Here is an 18,388-nt window from a genome sequence, read left to right as displayed (position 1 = left end):
GGGACAGAGTGACTGAGAAGGATACCTGACATTTACCTCTGTACTGCACATGTACAGGCACACATGAACACATTCAACTGCATACATGTGCGCACGCGTGCACACACACTCACGCACGCACACATGCACATATGCAGTTTGACTGGGCTGGGGGCTGTAGCTCATTTGGAAGAGTGCTTGCCTGGCATGCACAGATCTCTGGGTTGGATACTTAGCTCTCAGGAAGCTGGTATAATGCTGCATGCTTATAATCCCAGCACTCCTGAGGTAGGAACAGGAGGATTTTCATTACATAGTTTGAGGTCAACTTGGGCTACACAAGACCTTGAAAAAGAGATGACACAGAGAGATAAAAAACCAAAACTATACATTGTGTATTAGCCAATTATTGCTGCTCCTGTTAGCTCCTCTCGGACCTCCACCCACCCCCTGTGGACCTGTGGTCACCACTGGAATTAACTGCTGTTCTAAAGGACACAAACAGCCACATGAATGGAATGGGATTGTGTTGTGCAACTCAGGTCAGAGGCACCGCCAACTTGCCATCCCGTAAACCTTCCTAACGCTGCTACCCTTTCGTACAGTTCCTCATGCTGTGGCGATCCCCCAACCATAACATTATTTTCACTGATATTCAGGATATCTGATATGTTACCTCTGTGTGAGGGGTCATGTAATTCCCCCAAAGGGTCGTGACCCACTGGTTGAGAACCACTGATGTAAACACCGCACACGGACTGTTTAACCTCACCTATGTGAGTTTGGACCTGTCTTTAAGCTGTGTAGTATGCTTCAACTATCTTGGTATTTAAAGAAAAAGGGACAAAGTTTTGCCTGATTTTCACCACCATGTAAATGGCTACCTTAGCTATCACCATGTAAATGGCTACCTTAGCTATCACTGGGCATCAACGAGCCATAGAGGAACCCTGAAACTCCATCCCAAACTCTTCTCATAAAGTCAAGTTTTATTAGGAAAGAGCAGAACGGCGGAACCACCCACCCAACAAAAACACTGAAAGCCTTTATCTCTATCAGTTGGCAAATACCCACAGGGCTGCCGGTGACTCTCTCAACCACCCCGCTCTCCCTGTTAGAGCATTACAGCTTTAAATAACTCATCAAATGGGAAGACTACTAGACTATGTTATGGTGTGCTTCAAGTATCACTCGTGATTATAATAGTCGCAGTCTTATTAAGCCGTCAGGGACGCAACCTGAGAAATGGCCATCCCGTGGGACAGTCTCCTTGTTTCCTCCTCAAGGTCAGACTTGGTGGAAGGACAGGCAGCTGTCCCCTTCTCCAGCATCCAGCTGGTACCAGGATGTAGCTGACCAGTCGGAGAATCCATGCCTGAGCTCTCTGACCTCACCCTAAATGTGAGGGAGGAATGTCATTTCTGGGCCAAAGGGATGAAGGAATGAGTGTGCCTCTCTTACCCCTCACTCCTCACCTACAGGTACAGACAAAGAATTTTGGGATGCCAAGGCATAGTGGCACCCCAAGAAGACCAAAGTCTGTACCCCAGAAACACCCTGTGGACAGTCAACCCACACAACAACATTTTGGCCTTCCTTTGGCTGTGTAGAAAATCGGAAGATGGGGGGGCGGTTAACTCCAAATGGCTAACATAGAGTGGGAGACACTAGCAACCAGGTTGAGGCACTGCCAACTTGCTGTCCTATAAACCAGCGGCTCTGAGCAGCAGATGACTCCCAGCCTTGGTGTCTTGTCTGAGCCCACATACCCAGCATTGCTCAGAATATTAACTCTTCATCAAACCATGCCAGGCTCTACTGGAAAGAACATTCTAGAACTAATACAGAGGAAGGGGGAATACCTTCAGGTAACTGTCACTGTTACAAGCACTATCTCTTGAGTAAAACATTGATACTTCCGAGAGAGAGAGAGAGAGAGAGAGAGAGAGAGAGAGAGAGAGAGAGAGAGAGAGAGAAATCTTGCCTTTTTAGGCAAGTGGAAGCCATAGGGGCCACAATCAGGAACCTGAAACTAGAAGAGAAAGATGCAAGAAGGCAGCAGAATGAGATTTTTCTGCCATTAGATTCTAGCAAAGCTTGATATAAATGCATAGATTCCAGACACAGATGAGAAAACATCTTTGTGGGAGCCCAGACACCCAGAGGGAAATTTCCAGCATATCACTGAGGTCAAAGACTCAAAAGCAGATACATTGGAAGCCCAGAAAGAGGCACTTCAGTACCCAGTGTCACAGCCAAGGCAGCCGAGCTCAGAGCCAACGAAGATCTTTTGGGACTCTGCTGGAGAGGTCAAAGTCTGGTGCTTCCAGATAGCCTCTGAGCTTGGTATACAGCAATGGCTCCCCCTTCCTCAGTGGAGTACCCTTTCTAAACCCTAGAAACCCTAAGAAGCATCACATAGCCAGTAGGGAAGATTCCATTCTTTTCTGATAGAACCAGCTCAGGAAAGACCCAGGGGTTTCCTGGAAATATCCCACCCTATGCTAAGGAGATCCTAGCCTTCAGCAAATGACCTTTAATCGTACCTGGAAGTTCTTCCCCCACCCAAAAGATAATTAAGTACTGTGTACTCCTTTTTATAATAAGATCCTGTGCTACTGCATGTAAACCAAGTATCCTGACACCTCTAGCCCTAGCAAATCAGACATACTAACCCTCAAAGCCCTCCCCAATGCCCAAGACTTATAAATCCCTGATTCATGAATTGTAACACTGTGGTATCACCGCAGGCCTTTGGAACTCCCAAGTTTCCACTGATGTCTGATATGGGCAATGTCATTCTAAAAGAACTAAACTGTAACACTCCGTGAAAAACTCTTTCCACATCCTGACCTAGCCCATGGGCCTCGCCCTGAGCACTCTAAACTGCCCCTGAGTGAAAAATGGGACCTTTGATCTTGAGGTCCGTATGCTCTCCTCTGGAACCAAGCAGTGCCTGGACCAGCCCAGGCCACCTGCCAGACACTGAAGGACAAGGTCCCAGCCTGGTATTTCCTAATGTGGAAGTAGAAAGCAACGAGCAAGCCCTCTGGCTCCTCCTACCGTGCCAGATGCCCCTCCCCCATGCCCAAAAGGCTTAGTTCTTCCTGATTCCTCTCAGAACCCTGGGGTGGTCAGATGCCGGGTGCTGAAGGAGGTCAGGGCCAAGGAGCAGAGACAAGAGCTCTCAAAGCCGCCAGAGCCTGGAGCTCAGCAAAGAATCCTAGATGCTGCTTCCGAATTCAGGAGTTCTCCTACGGGTCCACTGAGGAGCTGCTGAGGATTTGTCACTTGTGGACCACCTCAACTAGACCCACAGGTACTTCAGTATTCCTCATAGCCAGCCCTGTGTGTGCCCCACAAGTACAAAGTGCACTGAGGGAGGAGGTACCAGTGGTCTGCATATATGCTTGCTGTGCACAAGCCAAACAGACATATATACACCACACACACACATGCACACACATATACAATCACATATGTACACCATGCACAAATTCACATATACACATACCCACACACATATACACATAAATAACACACACATACACACACACACACACACACACACGCGCGCGCGCGCACTCACATACACACGAGTCTCAGAGTTTCTATTGCTATGAAGCGATACCATGACCACGGCAACTCTTACAAAAGACAGCATTTAACTGCGGCTGGCTTGCGGTTTCAGAGGTTTATTCCATTATCATCATGGCAAGAAACGCGGCAGCGTGCAGGCAGACATGGTGCTGAAGACAGAGCTGAGAGCTCTGCGTCTTGATCAGAAGGCAGCAGCAGGAGACTCCGTGTCACACTAGGCACAGCTTGAGGGTAGGAGCCCTCAAAGCCTGCCCCCATAGTAACACCCTTCCCCCAACAAGGCCACGCCCACTCCAACAAGGCCACAGCTCCTAGAAGTGCCACTCCCTATGAGCCAGACATTCAAACACACGAGGCTTTGGGGGCCATCCCTATTCAAACCACCACACACAGATACACACACAGAGCTATGTGAAACAACTGATTAGCACTCTTCACAGGATTCGCTTCACAATGTGAACACTCAACAAATAGCCTGTTGCGCTGGCCAGTCTACCTCAGTCAAGTAAGGGAGAAGAGCCTGAAAGGGCTGTGCGTGGAGGAACTGATCACGGACTAACCTTTGCCATGTGCGGCCTCTCGGGAACCAGCCTGGTAGGGTAGAGTGCTGTAGGCAAAGTTGGCCGGTAGCGGTGTCCTACAGAAAGCCAGAGGGAAAAACGAGTTACATATGAGTAGGCTAACCAATCACGCAAAGCCCACAGATTTCACTAACCAATCACGCAGAGCCCACAGATTTCACTAACCAATCATGCAGAGCCCACAGATTTCATTAACCAATCACGCAGAGCCCACAGATTTCACTAACCAATCACGCAGAGCCCACAGATTTCACTAACCAATCACACAGAGCCCACAGATTTCATTTGCCTTTGGTTTAAGGTTCTGTTCGTCTCTCTCTGTACTCCCTCCCTCACCCCATATTCCCATTAAATCAACCCAAGCTGAAATTTTGCACAGTCTCTGGGGATTTGTTTGTGCTCTGATTTGTCATAAAAGGGTAACATTTTCGTCTCTGCATGCAAGGCTCAAACATTAAGTTCATAATTACTTCAGCAGGATTTATGAGTGTTTCTCCAGGGAGTTGCTTTCAAAATAAGATAAGTGCTATGCATGGAATAAGAAAGATTACAGTAATTACATTGGTTTCCAAATAAAATTTAATGGCAGTGGGGTAGTGTGGGGACTCACAGATGTTATGTCTAGCCTTTGAAACACATCTGTAACTCAGTGTCCCTGAACTCAGATATGACGTACTTTACCATGGATGGAGCTGTGGCTTTTTGGGAGAGATGAGGGATTCTGCCTGGAACGGACAAGCCGATTCCCAGCCTGCACTACTGCGCGGTGCCTCACCGCAGGTCCTTTAGGACCACAGACTACTGGAGCTAAAGTGAGGAAGACGAGGAGTGGACTTGAAATCAACCTGGCGTGTCCTGAAGTGCTCCTACTGTCCCCGCATTCAGGTCGCAGGCAAGCCACTCATCACACAGACAGGCCTGGAAGCTCACCCCACATCCTTCTCCTAACCCGTGACACCAGCAGAATCATCACAGGCCACTAATTCCTCACGTGCAGTTTCTGAGGCCAGCACCCACTGGGTTTTCTCTCCGTAGCTTTGAGGTGGACGGTTCTGACACAGACAGGGAGCCAGCGTTCCAACCTCTGTAGGAATCACTCCTTTGCTTTTCTTTTTATATTATACCACCTTTTGTTTATATCTTCTTTTTTTTAATCACCAAATAGTGTGGTTTGGTTAGTTTTAAAAATATTACAAAAAAAAAAAAAAAAAAAAGGGATGGAGAGAAGGCTTAGCTCTTATGAGCACTGGTTGCTCTTCCAGAGGACTCAGGCTTGATTCCAGGAACCCACATGGCAGCTCACAGCCATCTCTAACTCCAGTCCCGGGAGATTCAGTGCCTCCTTCTGACCTCTGCGTACAGTAGCGCACAGCTCCCACATGGATATATGTGTAGACAAAACACTTATACAAATTTTTAAAAAAATCTTAACTTAGGTCATTGGAATTACAGGGTTTTTTTTCCCCCTCTGCAGATGTATAAGGAAAAGAAGCAAAGGAAAAACGCAAAACGTAAAGGACAAAAGGGACACCAGTAAGTGTAATAGATCTGAGTCCTGTGTTCAAGGAAATACACAGACTAAAGAAAAACCTGATGCTAAATGAAACTAAGGGAGTGGTGACCCCACCCAGGTAAGCTTCCCACTCGTGAGAAGGAATGAAAGAAAAGCTTAAGCAGAGAAGGAAGCCATCAGAAACAGGAAGCTGATGCAGATGTAATAAAACAACGGCCCATGGTCCAGCCCCAGCAAGCAGCAGAACTTGGCAGCTTTGGCCATGTGGTTCTGACTTTGGAGTCACGGATATAGGAAAGGGGTTGTAGAATCTCCCTCTACCTCTAAGGAAAGCCACCGAGGCCAGGCATAGGACAGGGGTATCCCTCCCTGCATACAGACCTACACAGGCCTTTGCATGAAGGTGAAGCCTGGGTTGCCTTGGAGATGCTGGAGCTGTGGGATACCTGCTGAGGAGAGCTGCTAACAGGGAGTCAAAACAGGCCAGGAGAGAGAAGTGTGCTGCAGTCAACAAAGCTCAAAGGAGTTCGCGGTCTCTAGAGAGCTTTCACATCGGACGGGAGATGCAGAGTCTGCCCAGCTGGGTGGGTCTTGCTTTGGTCCAGGATTTCCTCGCTATGCTCCGCCCCCCTTCCTTTTTAGATTGGTCATGTATTTTCTGTGCCATTTGTATGTCAGAAATATGCAATCTGCTTTTCTATTTTTATTTTATAGGGAGCTACAGCTAAGCGATTGTCATGCGTCTTAGAAGAGACTTTGGACTTTTAAACAGGGTTGAGCTTGTTACCGACTATAGGAACTTTTGAACTTGGACTAAATGCATGTTTGCATTACGATATGGTTACAAGCCTATGAGGGCCGGGGAGTAGAGTGAGGTTGTTTGAATAGGAACAGCCCCATAGGCTCATAGATTTGAACATTTGGTCACCAAGGAGTGGCACTGTTAGGAAGAGTGGCCTTGTTGGAGGAAGTGTGTCACTGGAGGTATGCTTTGAGGTTTTAAAGAGCCCAAGCCAGGCCTAGTGGCTTTCTCTTCTTCCTTCTGTCTGTGGGTCTAAAGGTCGGACTGTCGGGTCCCCCGGCCCATGTCTGCCTGCATGCCGCCAAGCCAATAATGAACTAAACCTCTGAAAGTGCAGCAAGCTCCAAGTAAATGCTTTTCTTATAGGAGTTGATGTGGCCAAGGTGTCTCTTCACAACAATAGAACACGGGCTAAGCCAGAAGGGGAGAATTTTAGCATCTTCAGGTTTTAGGCACCTTTAGGGTTCCTAGAAACAGTCTCTGGGGACACTTTGAGGCCACTATGGAATTTATTCTGTAATTTTCCTGTGTTCAGGATTTTTTTTTTCTTATTATGAACAGTGCTGCTAGCAATACGCTTATATTTGTCTCTTAGCAATACAAGTGGAAACGTGTTTCAGATGTGGATGCTTGAGAGCAGAATTGCTGGGCCATAGAATGCCATCGATGAGACCAAGGACCCACACCAATGTGCTGTCCTACCAGCTGTTTATGGGATGTCTCCTTGTGCACATCCTTACCTGAGCAGTGATGTTCTTTTAAGTTATAAGATTCCTAGGCCTGGAGAGGAAGTGAGTTATAATTTTAATCTCCATATTGCATAAAAATACTTATGAGCCCTTTGTGGGGCTCTGAGTTAAAATGTCATGCTTCTGCTACTCTGCCCTGTGTATGATATGTATGCATATTGGTTTGATAGAATTATATAATTTTAAGGTATCCAATTTATCTAGCTTTTTCCTTGAGGCTGGGTGCTCTTTGTGTCTGTTTAAGAATTTTTTTTCCTCATTGGGGAACGATGCTTCCTGGTAGGTAAATGCCACACCTCCTGTGCTGTCATGCACACACGCCACACCTCCTGTGCCGCCACACACACACACACGACCCACCTCCTGTGCTGTCATTCACAAACACACAAGTTAACTGACTCCACAAAGTTGTCTTCTGGCCACCACACACACGCCACACCTCCTGTGCTGTCATGCACACACGCCACACCTCCTGTGCTGTCATACACAAACACACAAGTTAACTGACTCCACAAAGTTGTCTTCTGGCCACCACACACACGCCACACCTCCTTTGCCGTCATGCACAAATACACAAGTTAATAAAAGTAATTAAAGATCTTTCTCTAAAAAAGAGGAAAGAAATTGATGCCAATCCCCAAGGCCATCAAGATAGCCTCCACATTGTCACCAAATGTTTCACTGTTACCAGGTCTTTAACACACCAGCTAGAGCTGGGAGCACAGGCTTTCTCTGACACCACTTCCATATGCCAACCACCTGCTGCAGGCAGAAATTTGTTTCTGTTTTTTATTCTGTACTCTTTTGTTAAGGTTTACTTTTATTTAAAGTTATGTGTATGCATGTCTGAGTGTGAGTTTGTATGTGTGCATGCAGTGCCTGTGCAGGGCAGGAGACAGTGTGGGATCCCCTGGAGGCAGTGCCTGTGCAGGGCAGGAGACAGTGTGAGATCCCCTGGAGGCAGTGCCTGTGCAGGGCAGGAGACAGTGTGAGATCCCCTGGAGGCAGTACCTGTGCAGGGCAGGAGACAGTGTGGGATCCCCTGGAGACAGTGCCTGTGCAGGGCAGGAGACAGTGTGAAATTCCCCTGGAGGCAGTGCCTGTGCAGGGCAGGAGACAGTGTGAGATCCTCTGGAGGCAGTGCCTGTGCAGGGCAGGAGACAGTGTGGGATCCTCTGGAGGCAGTACCTGTGCAGGGCAGGAGACAGTGTGGGATCCTCTGGAGGCAGTGCCTATGCAGGGCAGGAGACAGTGTGGGATCCCCCTGGAGGCAGTGCCTGTGCAGGGCAGGAGACAGTGTGGGATCCTCTGGAGGCAGTGCCTGTGCAGGGCAGGAGACAGTGTGGGATCCCCTGGAGGCAGTGCCTGTGCAGGGCAGGAGACAGTGTGGGATCCCCTGGAGGCAGTGCCTGTGCAGGGCAGGAGACAGTGTGGGATCCCCCTGGAGGCAGTGCCTGTGCAGGGCAGGAGACAGTGTGGGATCCTCTGGAGGCAGTGCCTGTGCAGGGCAGGAGACAGTGTGGGATCCTCTGGAGGCAGTATTTCAAGCAGTTCTGATTTGAGGAACTGAACTCAGGTCCCTGCAGGAGAAGTACACGCTCTTAACTGCTGAGCCTTCTCTCCTGACCCTGTTTTCTTCCATTCCATTGACCTGTGGATCTGTCTTTGTGTCCTATTGTGGCTTTATTGTATTCCTCCTAAGCTACAACGAAGTTCACTGTCTTCAGAAGAGGCCTTTGTATCTGGTTCTGCCTGTATCCACAACACTTTTTATTTTCATATAAGCTTTAGAATCATCCTGTCAAGTTCTAAATAAGAGAAGCTATTAGAATTGTACTGAATCTACAAATTAGGGAGGGAAAGGCACTGCCGTGGGACAGTCAGTCTCCCGATCCATGAACATGGTTTATCTCTCCATCTATTTAGAAGTTGTTTATGTACTATCAGTAATTTATTCTGAACAGGAATGGACAGGAGTGATGAAAGTGTGTGAGAGTGATGGGTGTGTGTGTGAGTGGTAGGTATGTGTGGAGTGATGGGTGTGTGTGTGAATGGTAGGTGTGGGTAGGAGTGATGGGTGTGTGTGTGTGTGAATAGTAGGTGTGTGTGGAGTGATGGGTGTGTGTGTGTGTGAATAGTAGGTGTGTGATGGAGTGATGGGAGTGTGTGAGTGGTAGGTATGTGTGGAGTGATGGGTGTGTGTGTGAATGGTAGATGTCTGTGGGAGTGATGGCTGGGTGTGTGTGTGAACGGTAGGTGTGTGGAGTGATGGGTGTGTGTGTGTGAATAGTAGGTGTGTGTGGAGTGATGGGTGTGTGTGTGAATGGTAGATGTGTGTGGGAGTGATGGGTGGGTGTGTGTGTGAATGGTAGGTGTGTGTGGAGTGATGGGTGTGTGTGTGTGTGTGAATAGTAGGTGTGTGTGGAGTGATGGGTGTGTGTGTGAATGGTAGATGTGTGTGGAGTGATGGGTGTGTGTGTGTGTGAATAGTAGCTGTGTGTGGAGTGATGGGTGTGTGTGTGAGTGATGGGTGTATGTGTGTGTGTGAATAGTAGGTGTGTGATGGAGTGATGGGTGTGTGTGTGAGTGGTAGGTATGTGTGGAGTGATGGGGGTGTGTGTGTGTGTGATTGGTAGGTGTGTGATGGAGTGATGGGTGTGTGTGTGTGTGAATAGTAGGTGTGTATGGAGTGATGGGTGTGTGTGTGTGTGAATGGTAGGTGTGTGATGGAGTGATGGGTGTGTGTGTGAGTGGTAGGTATGTGTGGAGTGATGGGTGTGTGTGTGAATGGTAGGTGTGGGTGGGAGTTATGGGTGTGAGTGTGTGTGAATGGTAGGTGTGTGTGGAGTGATGGGTGTGTGTGTGTGAATAGTAGGTGTGTGTGGAGTGATGGGTGTGTGTGTGAATGGTAGATGTGTGTGGAGTGATGGGTGTGTGTGTGTGTGTGAATAGTAGGTGTGTGTGGAGTGATGGGTGTGTGTGGAGTGATGGGTGTGTGTGAATAGTAGGTGTGTGTGGAGTGATGGGTGTGTGTGTGAATAGTACATGTGTGTGGAGTGAGTGTGTGTGTGTGTGTGTGTGTGTGAATGGTAGGTATGTGTGGAGTGATGGGTGTGTGTGTGAATGGTAGGTGTGTGTGGAGTGATGGGTGTGTGCGTGAATAGTAGGTGTGTGTGGAGTGATGGGTGTGTGTGTGAATGGTAGGTGTGTGTGGAGTGATGGGTGTGTGTGTGAATAGTAGATGTGTGTGGAGTGATGGGTGTGTGTGTCTGTGAATGGTAGGTGTGTGTGGAGTGATGGGTGTGTGTGAATGGTAGGTGTGTGTGGAGTGATGGGTGTGTGTGTGAATAGTAGGTGTGTGTGGAGTGATGGGTGTGTGTGAATGGTAGAAGTGTGTGCAGTGATAGGTGTGTGTGTGTGTGTGTGTGTGAATAGTAGGTTGTGTGGAGTGATGGGTGTGTGTGTGTGAATGGTAGGTGTATGTGGAGTGATGGGTGTGTGTGTGAATGGTAGGTGTGTGTGGAGTGATGGGTGTGTGTGTGTGTGAATGGTAGGTGTGTGTGGATTGATGGGAGTGTGTGAATAGTACCTGTGTGTGGAGTGATGGGTGTGTATGGAGTGATGGGTGTGTGTGGAGTGATGGGTGTGTGTGTGAATAGTAGGTGTGTGTGGAGTGATTGGTGTGTGTGCGAATGGTAGGTGTGTGTGGAGTGATGGTTGTGTGTGTGAATAGTAGATGTGCGTGCAGTGATGGGTGTGTGTGTGTGAATTGTAGGTGTGTGTGGAGTGATGGGTGTGTGTGTGAATGGTAGGTGTGTATGGAGTGATGGGTGTGTGTGTGAATAGTAGATGTGTGTAGAGTGAGGGGTGTGTGTGTGAATGGTAGATGTGTGTGGAGTGATGTGTGTGTGTGTGTGTGTGTGTGAATAGTAGATTGTGTGGAGTGATGGGTGTGTGTGTGTGTTAATGGTAGGTGTGTGTGGAGTGATGGGTGTATGTGTGAATGGTAGGTATGTGTGGAGTGATGGGTGTGTGTGTGTGAATGGTAGGTGTGTGTGGAGTGATGGGTGTGTGTGTGTGAATGGTAGATGTGTGTGGAGTGATGGGTGTGTGTGTGTGTGAATGGTAGGTATGTGTGGAGTGATGGGTGTGTGTGTGTGAATAGTAGATGTGTGTGGAGTGATGGGTGTGTGTGAAAAGTAGGTGTGTGTGGAGTGATGGGTGTGTGTGAATAATAGGTGTGTGTGGAGTGATGGGTGTGTGTGTGAATGGTAGGTGTGTGTGGAGTGATGGGTGTGTGTGAATAGTAGGTGTGTGTGGAGTGATGGGTGTGTGTGGAGTGATGGGTGTGTGTGTGAATAGTAGGTGTGTGTGGAGTGATGGGTGTGTGTGGGAGTGGTAGGTGTGTGTGGAGTGATGGGTGTGTGTGTGAATAGTAGGTGTGTGTGGAGCGATGGTGTGTGTGTGAATGGTAGGTGTGTGTGGAGTGATGGGTGTGTGTGTGAATGGTAGGTGTGTGTGGAGTGATGGGTGTGTGTGTGAATGGTAGTTGTGTGTGGAGTGATGGGTGTTTGAGTGAATGGTAGGTGTGTGTGGAATGATGGGTGTGTGTGTGAATAGTAGGTGTGTGTGGAGTGATGGGTGTGTGTGTGAATAGTAGGTGTATGTGGAGTGATGGGTATGTGTGTGAATAATTGATGTGTGTGGAGTGATGGGTCTGTGCGTGTGTGAATAGTAGGTGTGTGTGGAGTGATGGGTGTGTGTGTGTGTGAATGGTAGATGTGTGATGCAGTGATGGGTGTGTGTGAGTGGTAGGTATGTGTGGAGTGATGGGTGTGTGTGAATGGTAGGTGTGTGTGGAGTAATGAGTGTGTGTGTGTGTGAGTGGTAGGTGTGTGTGGGTGATGGGTGTGTGTGTGTATGAGTGGTAGGTGTGTGTGGAGTGATGGGTGTGTGTGTGTGAATGATAGGTGTGTTTGGAGTTATGGGTGTGTGTGTGTGTGAATGGTAGGTGTGTGTGGAGTGATGGGGGTGCGTGTGAATGGTAGGTGTGTGTGGAGTAATGAGTGTGTGTGTGAGTGGTAGGTGTGTGTGAAGTGATGGGTGTGTGTGTGTGTGAGTGGTAGGTGTGTGTGGAGTGATGGGTGTGTGTGTGAATGGTAGGTGTGTGTGGAGTGATGGGTGTGTGTGTGTGAATAGTAGGTGTGTGGGAGTGATGGGTGTGTGTGTGTGAATGGTAGGTGTGTGATGTAGTGATGGGTGTGTGTGTCTGTGAATAGTAGCTGTGTGATGGAGTGATGGAGTGTGTGTGAGTGGTAGGTATGTGTGGTGTGATGGGTGTGTGTGTGAATGGTAGGTGTGTGTGGAGTGATGAGTGTGTGTGTGTGTGAGTGGTAGGTGTGTGTGAAGTGATGGGTGTGTGTGTGAGTGGTAGGTGTGTGTGGAGTGATGGTGTGTGTGTGAATGGTAGGTGTGTGTGGAGTGATGGGTGTGTGTGTGAATAGTAGATGTGTGTGCAGTGATGGGTGTGTGTGTATGTGAATGGTAGGTGTGTGTGGAGTGTTGGGTGTGTGTGTGAATGGTAGGTGTGTGTGGAGTGATGGGTGTGTGTGTGAATAGTAGGTGTGTGTGGAGTGATGGGTGTGTGTGTGAGTGGTAGGTGTGTGTGGAGTGATGGGTGTGTGTGTGAATAGTAGGTGTGTGTGGAGCGATGGTGTGTGTGTGAATGGAAGGTGTGTGTGGAGTGATGGTGTGTGTGTGAATGGTAGGTGTGTGTGGAGTGATGGGTGTGTGTGTGAATGGTAGGTGTGTGGAGTGATGGGAGTGTGTGTGTGTGTGTGTGAATAGTAGGTGGTGTGGAGTGATGGGTGTGTGTGTGTGAATGGTTGGTGTGTGTGGAGTGATGGGTGTGTGTGTGAATGGTAGGTGTGTGTGCAGTGATGGGTGTGTGTGTGTGTGAATGGTAGGTGTGTGTGGAGTGATGGGTGTGTGTGTGAAAGTAGGTGTGTGTGGAGTGATGGGTGTTTGTGGAGTGATGGGTGTGTGTTGGAGTGATGGGGTGTGTGTGAATAGTAGATGTGTGTGGAGTGATGGGTGTGTGTGTGTGAATGGTAGGTGTGTGTGGAGTGATGGGTGTGTTTGTGAGTGATGGGTGTGTGTGAATAGTAGGTGTCTGTGGAGTGATGGGTGTATGTGTGAGTGGTAAGAGTGTGTGAAGTGATGGGTGTGTGTGAATAGTAGGTGTGTGTGGAGTGATGGGTGTGTGTGTGTGTGAATGGTAGGTGTGTGTGGAGTGTTGGATGTGTGTGTGAATGGTAGGTGTGTGTGGAGTGATGGGTGTGTGTGTCAATAGTAGGTGTGTGTGGAGTGATCGGTGTGTGTGTGAATGGTAGATGTGTGTGGAGTGATGGGTGTGTGTGTGTGTGTGTGTGTGTGTGTGTGAATAGTAGGTTGTGTGGAGTGATGGGTGTGTGTGTGTGTTAATGGTAGGTGTGTGTGGAGTGATGGGTGTGTGTGTGAATGGTAGGTGTGTCTGGAGTGATGGGTGTGTGTGTGTGAATGGTAGGTGTGAGTGGAGTGATGGGTGTGTGTGTGTGAATGGTAGATGTGTGTGGAGTGATGTGTCTGTGTGTGTGTGAATGGTAGGTGTGTGTGGAGTGATGGGTGTGTGTGAATAGTAGGTGTGTGTGGAGTGATGGGTGTGTGTGAATAGTAGGTGTGTGTGGAGTGATGGGTGTGTGTGTGAATGGTAGGTGTGTGGAGTGAAGGGTATGTGTGAATAGTAGGTGTGTGTGGAGTGATGGGTGTGTGTGAGTGATGGGTGTGTGTGTGAATAGTAGGTGTGTCTGGAGTGATGGGTGTGTGTGTGAGTGATAGGTGTGTGTGAATAGTAGGTGTGTGTGGGGTGATGGGTGTGTGTGAGTGATGGGTGTGTGTGTGAATAGTAGGTATGTGTGGAGTGATGGGTGTGTGTGTGTGGTAGGTGTGTGTGGAGTGATGGGTGTGTGTGTGAATAGTAGGTGTGTGTGGAGTGATGGGTGTGTGTGTGAGTGATGGGTGTATGTGTGAATAGTAGGTGTGTGTGGGGTGATGGGTGTGTGTGTGAGTGATGGGTGTGTGTGTGAATAGTAGGTGTGTGTGGAGTGATGGGTGTGTGTGAATGGTAGGTGTGTGTGGAGTGATGGGTGTGTGTGTGAATGGTAGGTGTGTGTGGAGTGATGGGTGTGTGTGTGAATGGTAGGTGTGTGTGGAGTGATGGGTGTTTGTGTGAATGGTAGGTGTGTGTGGAGTGATGGGTGTGTGTGTGAATAGTAGGTGTGTGATGGAGTGATGGGTGTGTGTGTGTGTGTGAATAGTAGGTGTGTGTGGAGTGATGGGTGTGTGTGTGAATAGTAGATGTGTGTGCAGTGATGGGTGTGTGTGTATGTGAATGGTAGGTGTGTGTGGAGTGTTGGGTGTGTGTGTGAATGGTAGGTGTGTGTGGAGTGATGGGTGTGTGTGTGAATAGTAGGTGTGTGTGGAGTGATGGCTGTGTGTGTGAGTGGTAGGTGTGTGTGGAGTCATGGGTGTGTGTGTGAATAGTAGGTGTGTGTGAGCGATGGTGTGTGTGTGAATGGTAGGTGTGTGTGGAGTGATGGGTGTGTGTGTGAATGGTAGGTGTGTGTGGAGTGATGGGTGTGTGTGTGTGTGAATGGTAGGTGTGTGTGGAGTGATGGGTGTGTGTGTGAATGGTAGGTGTGTGTGGAGTGATGGGTGTTTGTGGAGTGATGGGTGTGTGGAGTGATGGGTGTGTGTGTGAATAGTAGATGTGTGTGGAGTGATGGGTGTGTGTGTGTGAATGGTAGCTGTGTGTGGAGTGATGGGTGTGTTTGTGAGTGATGGGGTGTGGTGTGAATAGTAGGTGTCTGTGGAGTGATGGGTGAGTGTGTGAATGGTAGGTGTGTGTGGAGTGATGGGTGTGTGTGTGTGTGAATGGTAGGTGTGTGTGGAGTGTTGGATGTGTGTGTGAATGGTAGGTGTGTGTGGAGTGATGGGTGTGTGTGTGAATGGTAGGTGTGTGTGGAGTAATGAGTGTGTGTGTGTGAGTGGTAGGTGTGTGTGGGTGATGGGTGTGTGTGTGTATGAGTGTAGGTGTGTGTGGAGTGATGGGTGTGTGTGTGTGAATGATAGGTGTGTTTGGAGTTATGGGTGTGTGTGTGTGTGAATGGTAGGTGTGTGTGGAGTGATGGGGGTGCGTGTGAATGGTAGGTGTGTGTGGAGTGATGAGTGTGTGTGTGAGTGGTAGGTGTGTGTGAAGTGATGGGTGTGTGTGTGTGTGTGAGTGGTAGGTGTGTGTGGAGTGATGGGTGTGTGTGTGAATGGTAGGTGTGTGTGGAGTGATGGGTGTGTGTGTGTGAATAGTAGGTGTGTGTGGAGTGATGGGTGTGTGTGTGAAATGGTAGGTGTGTGAAGGAGTGATGGGTGTGTGTGTCTGTGAATAGTAGCTGTGTGATGGAGTGATGGGTGTGTGTGTGAGTGGTAGGTATGTGTGGAGTGATGGGTGTGTGTGTGAATGGTAGGTGTGTGTGGAGTGATGAGTGTGTGTGTGTGTGTGAGTGGTAGGTGTGTGTGAAGTGATGTGTGTGTGTGAGTGGTAGGTGTGTGTGGAGTGATAAGTGTGTGTGTGAATGGTAGGTGTGTGTGGAGTGATGGGTGTGTGTGTGAATAGTAGATGTGTGTGCAGTGCATGGGGTGGGTGTGTATGTGAATGGTATGTGTGTGTGGAGTGTTGGGTGTGTTTGTGACTGGTAGGTGTGTGTGGATGTGGGTGTGTGTGTGAAATAGTGTGTGTGGAGTGATGGTGTGTGAGTGAGTGGTAGGTGTGTGTGGAGTGATGGGTGTGTATGTGAATAGTAGGTGTGTGTGGAGCGATGGTGTGTGTGTGACATGGTAGGTGTGTGTGGAGTGATGGGTGTGTGTGTGAATGGTAGGTGTGTGTGGAGTGATGGGTGGTGTGAATGGTAGGTGTGTGTGGAGTGATGGGAGTGTGTGTGTGTGTGTGTGAATAGTACGTGGTGTGGAGTGATGGGTGTGTGTGTGTGAATGGTTGGTGTGTGTGGAGTGATGGGTGTGTGTGTGAATGGTAGGTGTGTGTGCAGTGATGGGTGTGTGTGTGTGTGAATGGTAGGTGTGTGTGGAGTGATGGGTGTGTGTGTGAATAGTAGGTGTGTGTGGAGTAATGGGTGTTTGTGGAGTGATGGGTGTGTGTGGAGTGATGGGTGTGTGTGTGAATAGTAGATGTGTGTGGAGTGATGGGTGTGTGTGTGTGTGAATGGTAGGTGTGTGTGGAGTGATGGTGTGTTGTGAGTGATGGGTGTGTGTGAATAGTAGGTGTCTGTGGAGTGATGGGTGTATGTGTGAGTCGTAGGTGTGTGTGAAGTGATGGGTGTGTGTGAATAGTAGGTGTGTGTGGAGTGATGGGTGAGTGTGTGAATGGTAGGTGTGTGTGGAGTGATGGGTGTGTGTGTGTGTTAATGGTAGGTGTGTGTGGAGTGATGGGTGTGTGTGTGAATGGTAGGTGTGTGTGGAGTGATGGGGGTGTGTGTGTGAATGGTAGGTGTGTGTGCAGTGATGGGTGTGTGTGTGTGTGAATGGTAGGTGTGTGTGGAGTGTTGGATGTGTGTGTGAATGGTAGGTGTGTGTGGAGTGATGGGTGTGTGTGTCAATAGTAGGTGTGTGTGGAGTGATCGGTGTGTGTGTGAATGGTAGATGTGTGTGGAGTGATGGGTGTGTGTGTGTGTGTGAATAGTAGGTTGTGTGGAGTGATGGGTGTGTGTGTGTGTTAATGGTAGGTGTGTGTGGAGTGATGGGTGTGTGTGTGAATGGTAGGTGTGTGGAGTGATGGGTGTGTGTGTGTGAATGGTAGGTGTGAGTGGAGTGATGGGTGTGTGTGTGTGAATGGTAGATGTGTGTGGAGTGATGTGTCTGTGTGTGTGTGAATGGTAGGTGTGTGTGGAGTGATGGGTGTGTTTGAATAGTAGGTGTGTGTGGAGTAATGGGTGTGTGTGAATAGTAGGTGTGTGTGGAGTGATGGGTGTGTGTGTGAATGGTAGGTGTGTGGAGTGAAGGGTATGTGTGAATAGTAGGTGTGTGTGGAGTGATGGGTGTGTGTGGAGTGATGGGTGTGTGAGTGAATAGTAGGTGTGTCTGGACTGATGGGTGTGTGTGTGAGTGATAGGTGTGTGTGATAGTAGGTGTGTGTGGGGTGATGGGTGTGTGTGAGTGATGGGTGTGTGTGTGAATAGTAGGTATGTGTGGAGTGATGGGTGTGTGTGTGAGTGAGGGTGTGTATGTGAATAGTAGGTGTCTGTGGAGTGATGGGTATATGTGTGAGTGGTAGGTGTGTGTGAAGTGATGGGTGTGTGTGAATAGTAGGTGTGTGTGGAGTGATGGGTGAGTGTGTGAATGGTAGGTGTGTGTGGAGTGATGGGTGTGTGTGTGAATAATAGATGTGTGTGCAGTGATGGGTGTGTGTGTGTGTGAATGGTAGGTGTGTGTGGAGTGTTGGATGTGTGTGTGAATGGTAGGTGTGTGTGGAGTGATGGTGTGTGTGTGAATGGTAGGTGTTGTGGAGTGATGGTGTGTGTGTGAATGGTAGGTGTGTGTGGAGTGATTGGTGTGTGTGAGAGTGGTAGGGTGATGGGTGTGTGGTGAGTGGTTGTGGATGTGGGTGGGTGGGTGGTGTGGTGTGTGGGGTGGAGTGTGAGTGTGTGTGTGTGTGGTAGGTGTGTGTGGAAGTCATGGGTTGTGTGTGTGTGTGAGGTGGTGTGTGTTGAATGATGGGTGTGTGTGTGAATGGTAGGTGGGTATGGAGTGATGGGTGTGTGTGTGTGTGAATGGTAGGTGTGTGTGGAGTGATGAGTGTGTGTGTGTGAGTGGTAGGTGTGTGTGAAGTGATGTGTGTGTGTGTGTGTGTGAGTGGTAGGTGTGTGTGGAGTGATGGTGTGTGTGTGAATGGTAGGTGTGTGTGGAGTGATGGGTGTGTGTGGAGTGATAGGGGTGTGTGTGGTGAATGGTAGGGGTGTGTGGAGTTGATGAGTGTGTGTGTGTGTGAGTGGTAGGTGTGGTGACGTGATGTGTGTGTGTGTGTGAGTGGTAGGTGTGTGTGGAGTGATGGGTGTGTGTG

General features: G+C 48.8%; 1 protein-coding gene across 1 annotated transcript in view; it reads right to left on the bottom strand.

Annotated features, from left to right (window-relative positions):
• LOC311583610 (uncharacterized protein C4orf51 homolog) overlaps window positions 1-18,388 on the bottom strand; it is a 53,899-nt gene that overhangs the window by 16,866 nt on the left and 18,645 nt on the right. Inside the window, exon 2 of the mRNA XM_084757364.1 lies at window positions 4,140-4,216. Within this exon, the coding sequence (XP_084613490.1) occupies window positions 4,140-4,216 (77 nt within the window). The remainder of the gene's footprint in view (window positions 1-4,139; window positions 4,217-18,388) is intronic.

This window comes from Acomys minous, assembly GCF_964271855.1.
Source record: "Acomys minous genome assembly, chromosome: 14".
In the NCBI taxonomy this organism is placed as follows: domain Eukaryota; kingdom Metazoa; phylum Chordata; class Mammalia; order Rodentia; family Muridae; genus Acomys; species Acomys minous.
Note: the sequence above shows the minus strand (reverse complement) of the source record. Positions and strands in the feature narration are given on the sequence as shown.